Here is a 16,318-nt window from a genome sequence, read left to right as displayed (position 1 = left end):
GCTTCGATTTCTTATTGTTTAAAAGTTTATGTGTTGCATTGATTCAAATTCAGGGATTGGCAATTTATTTTGGAGTGCAGCTTCTATTTGGGTATTAACAGATGTATCCTGTGACATGCTTTAAAAGACAAAATAAATTACAAGGTAAGCATATTAAAGTCTGTTTACGGCAAATTCTTTCACCCTAGTCTAACCCTGTTGCACAAAATGTTGTGCTTAAAGTTGTTTGAAAAAAGAGTTCTTGAAACATTAACATCGGGATGAGTGCGATCACATTTGAAACACTGGGTACATATACAAAACAGCAAAAGAGTCAGGGCATATGAAATAAAATGTAATGAATTAAGATGTTTATGAAAATATCTTGACTAAAGGGTGCACCGAAAATGAAAGAAATTATGAAAATACGTCACTTCGACAGTGAAAGATATTATTTCTCACTTCCTATCCACTGTCATCCTCAGTTGAATTTTTTTCCAAAGGCAACCTCCCGGAATCTTTTTTCAGTTTTTTTTCAAAAATCTTCCATGGTTCACCTCTAAATAATGTTTTTGTTGCTTGTCCGTAAGACACCACGTCACGGTCACACCGTACACTACGTATTGAAACGCCACGAAATAAGTAAGTCGATCAACTTTACGTATCGATACATGTTGATTGTAGTAGACGCAGAAGGTGTCACGTCGAAAGACTGGTGAGACAGAATGGGGAGACGCAAGAGGAATTAATTGCCTGTGGGACAATATATACCCATAGAGGGCGCACTTTCGAGTGAGTAATGAAATAACAGACATTAAGCAGCGAACATGTATTGCATTACTTCCGGGTAGCAGACTAAATTACAAAACGTGGGTATATACATGCGCTGCTGTCGGTGTTGCAATTTTCTGACAGTGAAGGGCTAGTTGTGAGAAAAAATACAAGAAAATCATGTGCCAAGTACAAGAGGGAGGTGAAGAACCGGAGAAAGCTAGACCAAGGTAAGTCACTCGAAAACCAGTGCACTGTACCGGTAGTGAACCTCACAAAGTCTTTTGAATGAAGCCGGTCATTGAGTTGCTGCCAAAGATATACTGTCACCTGTTCCAATTTTGCCACAGTTACTATGGAAAGAGAAAATCTAACCAATCACAGATTTCGGGTATTTTGAATACCAAGGAACGCCCCTCTGACCATATATGGGCATATTTAGATTACAGGTGATCGTATCCCTTTAAAGTTAGCAGTGTAAGTTACCATGGCATGGACCATGGAGGTAGAAGTGTGAAAGTGTGTGAAAGTAACAATCGTTGGCCAACTCCTGCTGTCAGTATTTTCTTCATTTCACATGACAAGAAAAGTTTTCCCACAGTTTTTCTATAGGATAGAGGGACTGTGGTTTTCCTAATGCGTTGAGCACATCTCTATGTCATTTGTGATATTACCAGTGTTATGGTGATACACTTGATGACCTGTTCATACTGTAGGCTTCTTGGATGCTGCTGAAATGATGTTATACTTCAAACATGAACCCTTGAACTACTGAACTCAATTAATGCAAACATATGATATTGTGCCAAATTTTCAGCATAATGGATTTAAGCAATAACCCCAGCCGAAGGCAGGGCGTGAGATTTTGGTACAATTTGTAACATATAGCATGAGCAGATAGGCAAGTGCTATAGTGAGCGCATTGCACCAAAATAAAGAGTAGATCCAACTGCAGCGGGGTTTATTGCTTATAATATCAACTTGTGTATCTCTGTCATCTTATTGGGGTATTCTCAATATTCTAAGCCCCAAATCATGCAAATGCAGAAAACGAACATCTGAGATATCGAACGTCAGAAATTAAGTGCCCAAGACCAAGCACTTTTATAAGTTGGGAGCACATTGACAATACAAGCACACAGTATCCAACGACAAGATATATATATTATGTTCATTAACATTGCATTTTTTTCACAGTACAATGCAAAATTTGCAAATTGGCTGCATTGTACTTGAACCAAGTCAGCTGTTTCATTCAGGAGATGTTTATTTGTCATCTCAGTAATGTCTTCGGCCATGGTTCATGTCCAGTGAAGCAGACGACAAAATGTGACTCTGCAAGTATGGCAAAGTGCCAAAAGTATGAGGGTATATTTCTAAAAAAGGATGAAAAAGTCTACACCTGTGTTTGCAAAATACTAATTAGTATTAAATTAATTGTTCATTTAATTTATTTGTTACACCCCAAAATTTCCCTGCAAGCTAAATGCCCTCCCCTTTATTGGTTTCCATATTAACCCTCTCTGCTGCTTTAAGGGCCCATTTTAGTACTGCTAAAACAATATTTTAGCATTGATGGAATGAGCTCTTGCTTGTGCAATCAGAATGGCGCTTGGTAGCATGATATATTACAATTAGCATTTTATGAGCATTATTGATCACATAAATAATTGTCTCAAGTCAAAGAGTGCTTAGGCTCGCTCTTCAGGGGGATAGGAAATTGATTGCATGCCTTAGGAAGGTAAATTTTGGCAGTTACAGTTACCTATCCAGTGGGCAGGTGGAAATAAATACTAACTTTAATATTATACCAGGTGTACAGTGTGTGAGGCATATGAAGTGATTGTCAGGGCAGGTACTGTTTTGCATGGTCAGACAACTTTTCAAAGTCACTCACCTAGATTTCTTCTTTTGCTGTATGTTAATGAATTTTCTACAGGATATTATCTGAGTGTCTACTTTTTATGTATAACTGTAATTTACTCCATGTAGAGAGAGGCAGTAATGCCAGACTGTGTGGTGAAATGCAAACTTTGTCGTCAATTTTTGCAGCCTTTGTTCTATGGCAGTCTCTTGCCATATTACCCCTGGCCTAGTGACTTGCGTGCATAAATATGGAAAAATGATTGTCTTTGGAAATTCAAAGTTCAATCTATGATTATACAAGGATGGTAGATCAGTGAAATGATAACAGCTCTGTCATTTGTTTGTGTTTCAGTTTGAGAACAACTTGCATGAGGTGTGACCAATCAGCTGTTGTAGAACTGAAGGCCTATGAATTGGTGTTTTGCAGGTAAGTGAATAAAGGCTAACATTCTATCATGCTCTACAAATGAAGGGGCTTCAGTAAAGGCATGAGTGACAATAACTGGATGTAAACTAAAGGGTTTCCTAGGGGGCTCCAGCTAGGTACTCTTTTTCTAACCCTTACCTCTAATATTGCAATTGTTACCAGTGATAGTTGTAACAAACCTCATTCAAGTCTTTGTTGTGATTTATCAATTTATAGTCATATGAGATGAGTCAGTTTAGTGCTGATACATGCAAAAAGCCATATACAAGTGAACGGTTTTAGACCTGTTAGTCTTGGTGATAGTGAAGAAATTTTTCAATTTTTGCATCACAAAAATGGATGAGGTATGTTACAAAAGTTGTATCAACAGAGCATATTTGGATAACAGCACATATCTGTTTCCAAGAGGGCCTGTGAATAGTCCCAAACAGCATTCTGTTTAACTTCGCTGTTAAGCTGATGGAAACATACTGTTTTGGTTGACTTGCAGGCCTATGCTCTTACCTAAATATGGCCAGGAAATATGTATATGATGCAAAACATGTCTATGTCCACCAATCATTACTCTTACTGCTGGCAACATTCACTGTGTATGTACCCACGGTCCCTCCACAAAGGACGGACTGTGGTGTACCCCATCTAGGCATGCATGCTACATCAACACAATGTATACAAGACTGGAAATACTACAGTGTCCATGGAACGCATGATGATATTCACCGTGTGATTCGCAGAGAAGTGTATTGGTTGTGGAGTATTATGGGTGAATAAGATTCATAAACTAATGTTACATTTACCTGTTCTATTCCTGTATATTTCAGGCAGTGTTTCCTGAATTACTTCACACACAAGTTCAGGTCCACGATTGGAAAGTCCAAATTGGTGAAGAAAGGAGAAAAGGTACGATGTATACTGTAACTTTGTTCAAAACATTGTACAAGTCTTGTCTACTGTGTATCCTTAAATGGAAACCAAACCTTGTCCTTGAAATAAAAAGGTTACACCAGAGAGGGATGTTTGAGGATTTTAAAGGGGAGAAAATTCAACTTCTGGGTATTTTCTTGACAGAAGATTTGTTGTAAGTTGTACCCTGTAGTCAGGAGACTTTGGAAAGTATTCCAAATAGACCACCTCAAGGTTTAATACCGTAGATTTGTGAATACTTAAAGAGACGTTTCTTGATCCTAGGGTCTACTGATAACCTGAGAAACTCCTCTCCAGTTGCTCAGGTTACTTTTATAAAAGATAAATCAAACATTCACAATCAGGTTTCATTTTGTTACAGTTCTGTCAAATCACATATCAGACCATTTGCATAATCAGTCAATGCAAGATACATGTGTCTTGAGCAATGCAAACATTTTCACAGCAAAAAGCCCATTCACTGAAGCATAGATACAATGTCACCTGTCACATGGCCTGTCCAAAGATACAGTGTTGCCAAATCTTTTTGTTGTTTGCTATTTCTCAAATATTTCTTCGTGTTATGATCAGTATACCTTAGGGACGACCATTAGATCTTTGGAGGGGGTGGTCAAAAATGGAAAAAAAATTTCAAAGCAAAAAATTAGGAAAAAATCTTCAGACTAGTTTGCAAAATAAAAAAATAAAATCAGAACATAAAAAAATGACAAATCTGACAGTTTACCAAGAAAAAAGAATTAGCACATCATGACTCACTAGGAAATAAAATTTTCAAAAATTTATTGTAAAAGAAAATATTCACAATCTGATTGTGACCACCCCAACCTCCCAAGATCTAATGGTCCATCCCTTAAAGAGGCACTCCCACTTGGTAACATTTTTAAAACACATTTTTTTAATACCAACGGTCGATATTTGACATGGCGACTGCGCCCGGATCGCGAGATATCGATAAAAACATGTCCTCAAAAAAGTTAAAGTTTGAATTCCGGTGGCCCACCTGAATTCAGCTTCCGAACATAGAACGTTCGGTACTGGGGCCATTGTCAACTAAGCTATGGAGTACGAGTCTACGCTGACGCTGCTGTACGCCACAGCAGTACCACTCGCGTCGGTGAGCGGTCATGTCCCATGGGAAAGAGCCGAGTCCTACTGACTCGGCAAAAAAACGAAAAACAAAGTTTGCTGATTCCACCAGAATTCGCATAGGTGACTAGCACAGAAAGGTGCGGTTGGTACATAGTATGCATAGTGGCCGTCGCGTGGTATGCACGCATACCACACGCGGCGGCCGCTATGTATCGAACCACGCGTAACTGTGTGGCAGACGACAAAATGTAGTCATCAGAGGCAACTAATATTTTACACGTAAAAACTGATATCTATGTGGTATTATTTAAAAATTTAATACAACTGATTGAGAATAATGAAAACGACAAAAACTAAAGAGAAGTTTCAAAAAAGAATTACCAGAGGTAAAGGCATCGATAATGATGTATATAAAGTCATCGCAGTAGGAGGTAATTTAATTGCGTCATTCAAACGTTTTTGGACTCCTTAGAATATCCTCAATCAGCATAACAACACACTTTCGGGGGATTTCGGGTCATAACCAGAAACGATCGTAAAACTTCGGGATGTGAAAAATACGCTCTGGAAATGACATGTTTTTATCGATATCTCGCGATGCGCGCGGAGTTGCCACGTCAAATATCGACCGTTGGCATTAAAAAAATGTGTTTTAAAAATGTTACCAAGTGGGAGTGCCTCTTTAATATCGTACACATACATACCGGTGAGTGAATTCACGCACTGTATTGTCCCTAGCTGTCATGCAATACTAGGTAACATTTGCTGATTACACACAGTTCACGTATGACATTAATCTTGATAAATGTTCATCCTTATACCTTGCTTCTTGTGTCATTGTCCTATGTTTTCCATTTATTTGCATAAAGTTTCCAGGTACTACATTGACTATCAAAGATATCTGCAGTAATAGTCTTTTCATATATTATTAGCTCAGCTAGCAGTAAATAGCCTCACAGTTCTTGAATTGTTGATCCAAAGCAGCTTTCTTTCATATTTCATTGCCAATTTCATGACCTGTAACAAAACTACTGTACTTATGATTGTCTGTGAGTGACTTTTCACCAGCACATTCAAAATGCTGCTTTTGCTCATCCCTTTGTATTGACATGATGAAAAAGTGTATGAATGTCCTTCTGATACACTTTTATCGATCACTGACCTAGTTCAAATAGTGCATGTGACCTTGTAAACATCATATAGAGGTGAAAAGGCGACTCAATCCCACCTGGCACCCTCTGGTTAGTTCAGATAATTTCAAATGCTATCAGCAATACAGTAGGGGTGACTACCATTCCCAGGAATGGAGCCCTCCCACACATACACTTAACGTTGTATTACATGTGTACTTTTTCATAATGATTACTTTGCTTGTCGTTAGATGAAAATCTGACAGTAGTACCCCTTCAAGCTTTTCAACAATCATCTAGGTCAACACGTTGCTGTGTAAGCTTGATTTTTAAAGGATTTAGCATTAGATTAAAGTATCCTATTTCCCCTCTAGTCGTATTGTAAGTCAACATTATCATCGGGGTATGTTTCTATCTGCTGTCATTGAAGGGCCCCCTAAGACAAGTATATTAGTGAGAGGATGGTTTATCCCAGTATTCTTCAGTTACACTAATATATAATTTATGGAATGTGAAAATATGCTTCTGGATAGTGAAAGCAAGTACTAGGATTATATGAGAACTTGTCTTTCAAGTTACCCTCGTGAATGAACGTTATGGTGGTTTGGTCACTGAGGTGTTAGTGTGTGCAGGACAGTCCTAGGTAACTCTCTGTGGAGTAAGGCATAGCTGTACAGGCTTTATTCAGTAGACAGGTAGAGTCAACACATTCCCTAAGATATGCACATTGTTGTCAGAGACATTAATGGTTGATTTCTTTTCCAGAAAGGAAACTTGAAAGATTTCTCAGGACAGCATTCATAATGAGGGAATAAGGGAATAGTTCATTCTAGAAAAGGGATTAATTGTTAATACCTGGAAAATCATATAGCACTTCAAAAGATTTGAAAGTTTTGAAATATTTGCGGCTTTCATATGTGTTGTTTCACTTTTTTGGGCACACAGTCCATGTAGCCGACAATGAGATGCAAATGATATGCGGTTAAGGCCTCCTTGACTAACTTTCAGCTGGTTGCTCACTTTCTACTATTTTTATAGTATTTTATACAAAGGCACAGACTTATTCCACCTGCAACTTAAAACTGATGGTGATTTTGTTGCTCATTCTTTACTATTTTTCATAGTTTTCGGTAGCCAGTATCAGACACTTCGTGTTCGTGTCGGCTACATGGACGATCTGCCCTTTTTTGGTCATGAACAAATTGGTTGTTCATGAACAGGAAACCATCTGTGACCCAATCTCTGTAAATTGCCCCAAAATAATGATAATCAGGATTTCCATGTACCATCAATTTGTCCTCACAACATAAATTTTAATACATTATCTATTTTTCTCAACAGGTGCTGTTGGCATTTTCTGGAGGTCAAAGTTCTAGTGCAATGATAAAGCTTGTGAATGAAGTATGACCATTTGGTTTTTTCCTTTACAAGAACATTTCTTAGTAAAATTATACAGTTTACACAGTAACATTCTGATGATAAAAAACTATGAAGACATTGATAAGATGACATGTGTGTCATGTACATTTATGTGTCAAAGTTTTAACAGTCCATCGTGAACCATGATGGTCTAAGGGAGATTGTTGGTAACTTCCAAATCAAACTGCCAGTGTATTTTTTTGCTGAATTTACTGAGAAACTGAACTTTTTTATGGAAGTGTTGAGGGAGAATATATAAAAACAAAATAAGTTCATGATGACCAGTGTTGACAGGTGTGGTCTGATAACAATGTGAATATCTTTCATTTCAGGGTATACGTGAAGAAAACCACAAGAAGTTAAGATTTCATCCTGGTGTAATTTACATGGATGGTAAGTCATTTACATATTCTGAAAATTATGTTTTTACTAGAGAAAATAAAAAAGTGTGTGTGAAGGGTACATTTGTATTTCAATTCATTGCCAAGAGCTGTATGAGAAAAGATAAATTTGTTCGAAATGTCTAGTAGACATAATATGCTTAAATCCATAAAAGTGGTTTAAATTATTCACATGGCAGAAAGTACTCAAGACAGGAAGAGAAAACTTACAGTACTCAGAAACAAAACGGTGCCAACCAGTATAAACAGTGAACAATTTACATTTGTGGCATAATGCCTACTGTGGTGTCCATAATTATCATACCATAACAGTAACTTATGTGTTGTAAATTAAGAAAATTATAGCGCATGTACAATTCTAGCAAGCTAAAAATCTATACTCACAGAAATTCCATACAGCTTGTTGTTAATGACAGGTAAACTATGTCAGATGGTTAGATTGTATTTTTTATAGGTTATCAGAAGGCAATAAATATGGAGATATCCAATTTGCTATTGTGCAAATGATTAGCTATCCAAACATTGTTCAAATCCATACCGTCTTATGAATCCCTGGTTCACTGTACTTCTCTGCCATGGCAATTGTTGTATTGGTTGTAATGTTTTGGGATTAGTATCAGATGTACTTGATGAGAAACAATATTGTTACAAGTAATACATTAAGCCTTCATTGTGAGAGGATCAAATGCTACATTTGAAAAAGTACAAGTGACAGTGTATTGAACTTGTTGCCATCTGAATTTTTCAGAGGGAGCAGTGACAGGTCAAAGTTCACAGGAAAGAGAGGCTGTATGTGATCAGATTCAAAATGCTTTGTCAGAATGTACATTTCCCTGTCATGTTGAAGCTCTTGAAAATGTAAGTATATTTCAGTGTATTGCTATGCTTCCATATATGATTGAAGGGACTCATTACCAGTCTGGGTTATGTCCATATAAAGGATATTACAATTGACCAATCAGCAAACCTGCTGTCGCAACGTCATGAATAATTAACCATGCAAACCTAGGCTCGCAGATTGCAACAACTTCGGAACTGTTTGACAAGATTTCATCCTTTATTTTTAGCACTTGGAAGTTTTTAGATGTAGACATTATGCACAATGTTCATTACGGTTGAGATGGTGACCAACACAAGTGGTTATTACATCAAAAATAACTTCTTTGGATGGTTGTCCTGGCCAGGTACTGCTCCTAGAAATCAGAATTTGACCCTTGTAAATTTAGAGTAAGTTATTTGTCGCCAAATATCGCCTATTTTTGGTCAAATTTTAGTTTAACCTTGCCATCTGTAATATGGAGAATGTTTCAAGCTTTGCAATGATGGGTCAACTGTTCACGTTGGTGATCGGAGCACGATGGAGCACGATTTTTTCGATCTCCATGCATTTCCTGCTGCGATTGACCCTTCACTCAAAAAAACGCGCGCCTGATCAATCGCCGAGAAGTTAACCAAAAGCTTGAAGAGAGAACGAAAAATGTCCAATAAATCTTTTCCGAACATGGTCAGGGGAAAGAAGTATTCCGGAAGAAATCCTTACAACTTTTAACATGGTAGAACGTCTCCAATCGACTCGGGCTGAGACACTTCCGGGTAGCCAACAGTCTCACTCGATCGGTGGATCTGTCAAGTCATGCAAGTCAGATCGCACTCTCCAGCATAACATTTCAAAGCGAACCCTTGTAACCTTTAACCCTCAGTACATATAAAGTACGTGATTGGTTCTTGCCTTAACCTCATTACATATACAGTACACCATTGGCTATTCCCAACTATCCTCTCTATGGACATTACCCGGACTCATTATGATGCTAAGGATGGTGGTATAAATCTTTACATCATTTTGAAAATTACCATCAGGGCTGTCTCTGTCAGATATATCAAGTGGTTCTCATCCGTGCGGATTGTAAAATGCAAGAATGTAAAATAATTAAACCTAAAATTACATAATATTATCAAAGGAATAAACAAAAAAACAGACAGACAAATAAACAAACAACCAACAAACAAATAATCTGCCAACAAACCAATAAACCATCAGACAACCTGACTTACCACAGATCAACCTATTGTTCTGTTGTAAAAACCTCTCTGTGGATCTCTCTATGTGCCTTCCTTCGTCCCTGCCCCTACTCTCCAATCTCTGATAGTACTTCCTCAAAATGGCACTGATAACACCTCAAGTCTACCTATATCTGTAGTATAATTGGGTTCAAATCTTTAAAAAGATGCCAAAATGAATGACTGAAAACTTGTCAGTGTGTACAAGACTACATTCAGTTGGTCAAAATAAATTCTACTGTTACTACTGGTACCACACACACTGAAGTTTTGAATATTATATTGTACATATCTTTGTCCACTACAAAAATAAGAATGACATGCTTAGTGTCTACACATAGATATTTTCAATTTGATCTCATCATGTTACCTTAAATTTTGATTTTTAATTCAGGCTGTTGATTTAGATGACAAGTGCTTGCAGCCTGGTGAGAATGACGGTAGCTGTGAGACTGTAACGAGAAATATGACAAAATTGAGAATAGAGATTGATGACTCAAAAACCATGCAGCTTCAAGAACTATTATCAAGTACAAAGTCAGTAACAGCAAAAGAAGACATTGTCCAAAAATTAAGGTATTTGTTCATCTTTTCATGCATACTGAAAGCATAAATGACTGTAAAGTCAGTTTCTTTGTTGGAGATGGAAACTCACAGATGAATTACTTGATGCTGAAAAATATCAACTGTTATGCTGTGTGCGATTCTACAACACTGAAAAGAATGTTTGTAGTGTAATTATGTGATTTCTTCCAAGAATTGTATTGTGGTATCACAATCAATGTTAGTCAGAAGCAATACCTTGTGAAATTTTGTTTGGCAAAAGTTATATTATTTTTCATAACTTTTATATCCAGTGCAAGTGTTAATGAGGTATATCTCTCTTTGATATAGATCATGTGATTGGTTGACACGCAGGCATTTCCTGCACATGCAATTCTTTAACAAACTCCATTATGTTTCATGTGAAAACATCACACACTTGTGAAGAGCCCCCTCTATAGGTAGCACAGAGATAGACGAGTGACATGCCCTGATTGTGGTGCTGGTGACCAAACTGTCCAGCCATCTTGCTGTACATGCCACTTTTATGACATAACCAAATTCAGTGCAGCAACCATTTTTTAACCAATGGAAGCAATGTTACTTGAATACTGATAAAATTCACCAAATCACCAGGCAACAAAAAACAGACAAAAATTTGATGTCTTCACAGATGGCAATTCTCATGAATGATAATTAAAATTTAACTTTTAGTTCATCCCTTCATTTGATAAAGTACTGTTTTTGTTTCTTTGTTTTATTTAAGGAATAAATTACTTTTACACATAGCACGGACATACAAATATGACAAAGTTATGCTAGGCAACAGTGGTACAAATCTGTCTGTCTGTATTCTGTCTGACCTTGCTAAGGGAAGAGGAGCTGCTGTTCCCTTGGATACCAATTTTGCTGATTATCGCCATGGCGACATCCTGTTTCTTCGCCCAATGAGGTGAGATGTCCTTAATTCAGGTTCTACATTCTGTACTTTTTCTATCAGACTGTAAATGAGATATTGTATTCAAATTTTGAGTAGTAATGGCTCATACTTTTTGAACTTTGCTTTTTTAATTCCATTCTGTTCCATACATTTCAAGGATTAGATTTCTGTCTTGTTACACAGTAGCTATACATTTTATTTTGTTTCTTTTACTTCTCAGGGAATTTACATCAAAAGAGATTGCCATTTACAATCGTTTCCACAATATTGAGCCAGTTGTCATACCGACATTAACTACCAAAGCACCAGTGAATGCCAGCATCAACCATTTGACAGAGGCCTTTGTTACAAACTTACAAGTGAACTTTCCATCAACTGTCAACACTGTGTTTAGGTATGTATCTAAGAGCGGAAACAAGACATTCTTGCAAACAACTTGTAGCATGTCTCTTGTCAATCAATTTGGTTTTTAATGAATGATAGCTTGTTTATTGTTATGAATTGATACAGAGAAGACATCAGAAGGAAGCTATTTGATTATAACTTGTGGTGACTTGCACTAGATATAAAGTGTTTTTATACCTCAAATAGACATTTTGAAATGCAGAAGGGAGAGTGGAACAGTAGCCAAATTGACCAGACAAGATGAAGGTAAGATCAATATTCTGAAAGTATATTTATGTGGACAACTTGAGAGTAAACAAAATTTATTTGAAAAGCTAGTTAGAGATTTTAATGTTGTTGAACTCAATCACAGAACTGGTGAGAAGTTATGTGATGCTAAGTCCAGATCAACAGATATGGAGAACTGTTGTGTCTTATGTCAGGTAAGTTTAATATGTGTATCACAGTTCCCCCATGGATGGAGAGACTATGTGTATACTATGTGTCTGGCTCTATGTCTCTCTGTCAGGTTGTGAGATTTAGTCTTGGAAGCAGATTTAACACTGCAGGTACAGATTGTTATCCCCTGTCAAAATCAAAGATACAGATGACAAGATATTCAGTCATCAACATGCCATTGATTACTTTAGATTATACTCTTTATTCAGGGCTTTGTAAGTAATTATATATGGAGGCTGCAATCATGCACATTTGGTGTAGAGTTCCCTCATAATATCAATAACATTTCTTCTAAGTACATCATAAACATGGAACATTTTCACATCAAAAGTATTTTATGAATGTCGTGGTGTTTAAAAGTAGGCCAGATATGATGCACACCATGTTCATCAGACTTCATGTGATCTCAGCTGATTAATTTCAATCAGAGTGTAAGATTGCTCACCATTCTCAGTTGCAATTTCCATTCAATAATTTCCTCCTTGTGTGTGTATAATTTTCACTTTCCTCCATGTGTGTATAACTTTCACTTTCCTCCATGTGTGAATAACTTTCACTTTCCTCTTTATGTGTATAACTTTCACTTTCAGATATAATGACTAAGCAAGTTGTCAGCCAATTTCAACACTAATATCCATTTGGTATATCATAGATTTTGAAAATTTGAGAGATTAATGTGAGTAGCATATTTTGAAAAATCTGACGTTTACACCATGCCATCATAATCATTACAGGCACCTCTTGACACATCAGTTGGTAAAGCCTCAGCTCTGAAATCAACAGAATTTTCGCTGTCACTCATGAAGGAAAGAACGATAGATAAGAAACCAACAAACCAATCAGAGGATGCTGCTGGGTGTCAATCAAACTCTGCAACAGAATGCTGTGGACAGGGTGATGGAAGTTGCCATAGCAATTCCCATGTGACTATGTAAGTGTTAATACTCTATTCAAATGGGTAGTTATTGCAAAAACTTGTTATGCAATTCATGATCAATTGCTTTGTGGACTGCTATCACCATATATCAGTCCTTCCCTTTCCTTACAGTACTTCCTGTACACACACTTTCTGTCATCATGTAATTACACCAAAAAGAAAAGTGAAATTTCTCTTTGCCCTTACAACAGCTGCTATTCCAAACACCAAAATGTGTTCATTCATTCTTGAAAGGATGTTCAATTTTGTGACATTCTTTCTGCATTACATTTTCTTCCCTGCAGTAAACACTTCAATATTCAGTATGACAGCCAGAGAAGTAGTAACCCGAACTTTGAATGAATATTTGGTGTCAGGATAGACTATTAACTTCACAAGTGTACATCTCTTGATTGCACATATGTATGCGTTCATAAGTTCAAATTTATTTTTATCATACTGTCACATGATCTCTTAGTGCCACAGATAAACATTTTGTAGTTTTAGAAATGACTATACCGATAGAACAGCATTAGAAAGCTCACTTCGTTGAAAACAATTGACTTTTATTTCAGTAAACAATACTATTTCAACAGTTTAAAATTTTAAATCCAAAAAATGTAAAAAGAAGCTTATATTTAATGGCATACTTATATTTCAGAATAACAGAACAGCAGTTGGCTGAATACCTGTGCTATGCCTGTCGAGTGACAGTCAGAGATATGGTAAGATGTTAAGATTTATGTTTTTGAAAAAAGTTACTTTTCCTGTGTACCTTTCCTGTTGTTTTGAATGCTGAGGAACAATTTAAATAATTCAAAAGTTGTAAATTAAGGAATCATGCATGGTCTTTTTTGTATCAATGAACAATGTGTTTCAGGGAACAATCTTATTTTCCTGGGCAGGACTCAATGTTTTGTTGTACGGATGTTCCATTGGTTAACTTAAACGGAATACACATGAATAAATAGTTGCCCAGAATTTCACTGTTTAGATTTTGACTGTTTGAAGTTGTTTCGCTTTGTTAGAGTGTTCATCGGCAGTGCATGTTCCTATTTTGTTTGATTTAACTCAGAGGTAATCCTTCAACAGATATGCAAAGAAGTGAAACTAGGCACTCTCAGAGCAGAAAGTTGCTGCCATAATGCAATGTCAAGTTGAATGTCATTATTACATGAATGGTGCAAACTCATGATGTATTTCCCTCGTACAAGATTATTAAAAAAATACAGTATTTCACAAATAATGGTGTGTCCTTTCTTAATCCACAGAAGGATATTAGCAGACTACCAAAGTATGTCACTGAAGAGGTCACTAGGAGAACCAACAGGTAAGACTAATTTCACACTATTGATGCCAATGTCTTCACTTATACCTTATATATCAATCAACTGTACAAACAGGAGCATTTTCCTTTGAATATTTTGCTGGACATTGTGAGTTGCTTGACTCAATATCCTTTGCTCTGTAGTTATTCAATATGATGATTTGTCTGCACCATAGTTCTGTCCATTCTGTTGGAAAAGCAAAGTGGCTGAAGTCCTTTACCGTTTAGAAGTAATTGTTTCAGGTCAAACTATCGGAACTATGGTAAATTTTTGTATTGTTGTGAAATTACTGCTTTTGTTGTTCTGTGGTATCAAAATCATGGTGTATTATCTTTGTGTAAAACTTCTTCAATTCATATAATTGCCTGCTACAATTTAAGATTAGCTTTTATTTGGAATGTGTTTGTGATAGAAACTTAAAAAAATAGTTTTGTATTGTTTTCTTAATTTCCAGGTCAAAACTGAAAGCAGAAATTGAAGATTTCCTTCTTGAGGATAGTGATTAATTTTATTCAAATTATGTAAATCTGTGATAATTTTAAATAAAACGTAAATATTTTAAAACTTCACATGCTGTAGCAGTTGACTGAATATTTTGTTTTTCCACTGTCTGATCATGTGTTTCAGTCACTTGAAAAGAGGCCTAATTTTTAATAAATCACAACCTTACCATTTTTGGTCTTACAAATGTAGCTGAATGCAATGCTGACTTTTCATACTCCAAATATTCGTCCTTGTTATTCGCATCATGATGTAGAAAAATACATATACGCGGTAGTTCAACCAAAAGAAAGATACATAGAATGAAAAAGAATGTAAGAAAGCAAGGTATCTTCAAAGCATCTTTGAGACGGGAATATGGGTAAAGATGTAGAATGATGCCCACATTGCTCTCTTTCATCGTTTACAAAGTCCTGTGGGATCTCTGTTGCATTTTGGAGTGGCTGAAAGTAGAAATAGCTCACAGATCCAAGCATCAATCTGAGTCGCACATAAAAAGTTCAGAGCAATTTAAAGTGATAAACAATCAAAAAGAGATAGAAGCGACACTGGCCATAGTGCCAGTTGGAGGAAATATAGTCAACACTGATTACTGACATGGTAAAGTCAGGTATTCAATAAAAAGCACATCCGATTCCCCCTATGGTAAATGCAAATATCAATTTATTAATCAGAATTTGTCACTTTGTAAAGATAACTTTTATTGATGTAGAGTGTTAAAATCAAGGATCTGGAAAGTCTGATGGTACTGACACAGGTCACCCAGTAAATGGATCAAAATGGATAAAATTGGAATCAAGCATCACACTCATAACGCATCCTGCATAAAATCACAAGGAAAATTTATCAACACATTTCAAACAATATTTCAGTGGGACATATTTGTAAAAAAGCAACAAAGCTCAATTTAACAATGACAAACATGCCAACCAAATGGTGTATCGCTTTTATGAGTAAAAAAGGTGCAGAGGCCATTCAATTATGTCAATTCTGTATTTGTTCCAGACTACACATATTGGAGCATATACATGTGCACTCATTCTCACCTGTCAAATGTTTGGACAATAAATGTTAATTATGCAAAGTCAAAATTTTTGTCATTGCAAACATTTCCTACAAAGTTAGCTACTTTGTCTTTTCCTTCAACGCGGATCTTGGCTATTTCCTGTCCTGAGAAAAA

At 36.4% G+C, this 16,318-nt stretch overlaps 1 protein-coding gene across 2 annotated transcripts; it reads left to right on the top strand.

The window, feature by feature from the left end:
* The first annotated feature begins 803 nt into the window (after positions 1–803).
* Positions 804–15,206, top strand: LOC139148295 (cytoplasmic tRNA 2-thiolation protein 2-A-like). Of its 2 annotated transcripts, XM_070719657.1 has the most exons (14): positions 804–980; positions 2,969–3,043; positions 3,865–3,943; positions 7,528–7,587; positions 7,938–7,998; positions 8,755–8,864; positions 10,462–10,643; positions 11,377–11,562; positions 11,771–11,944; positions 12,308–12,377; positions 13,128–13,324; positions 13,971–14,034; positions 14,581–14,639; positions 15,092–15,206. In XM_070719657.1, the coding sequence occupies exons 1-14, from the start codon at positions 931–933 to the stop codon at positions 15,141–15,143; spliced, it is 1,419 nt and encodes a 472-aa protein (XP_070575758.1). In that variant the 5' UTR covers positions 804–930; the 3' UTR covers positions 15,144–15,206. The 2 variants fall into 2 exon arrangements, with proteins under 2 accessions (XP_070575758.1, XP_070575759.1); XM_070719658.1 differs by lacking the exon at positions 7,528–7,587.
* Positions 15,207–16,318: the final 1,112 nt, after the last annotated feature.

Source organism: Ptychodera flava, chromosome 13 (genome assembly GCF_041260155.1).
Source record: "Ptychodera flava strain L36383 chromosome 13, AS_Pfla_20210202, whole genome shotgun sequence".
In the NCBI taxonomy this organism is placed as follows: Eukaryota; Metazoa; Hemichordata; class Enteropneusta; family Ptychoderidae; genus Ptychodera; species Ptychodera flava.
This window is presented reverse-complemented; position numbering and strand designations above follow the sequence as displayed.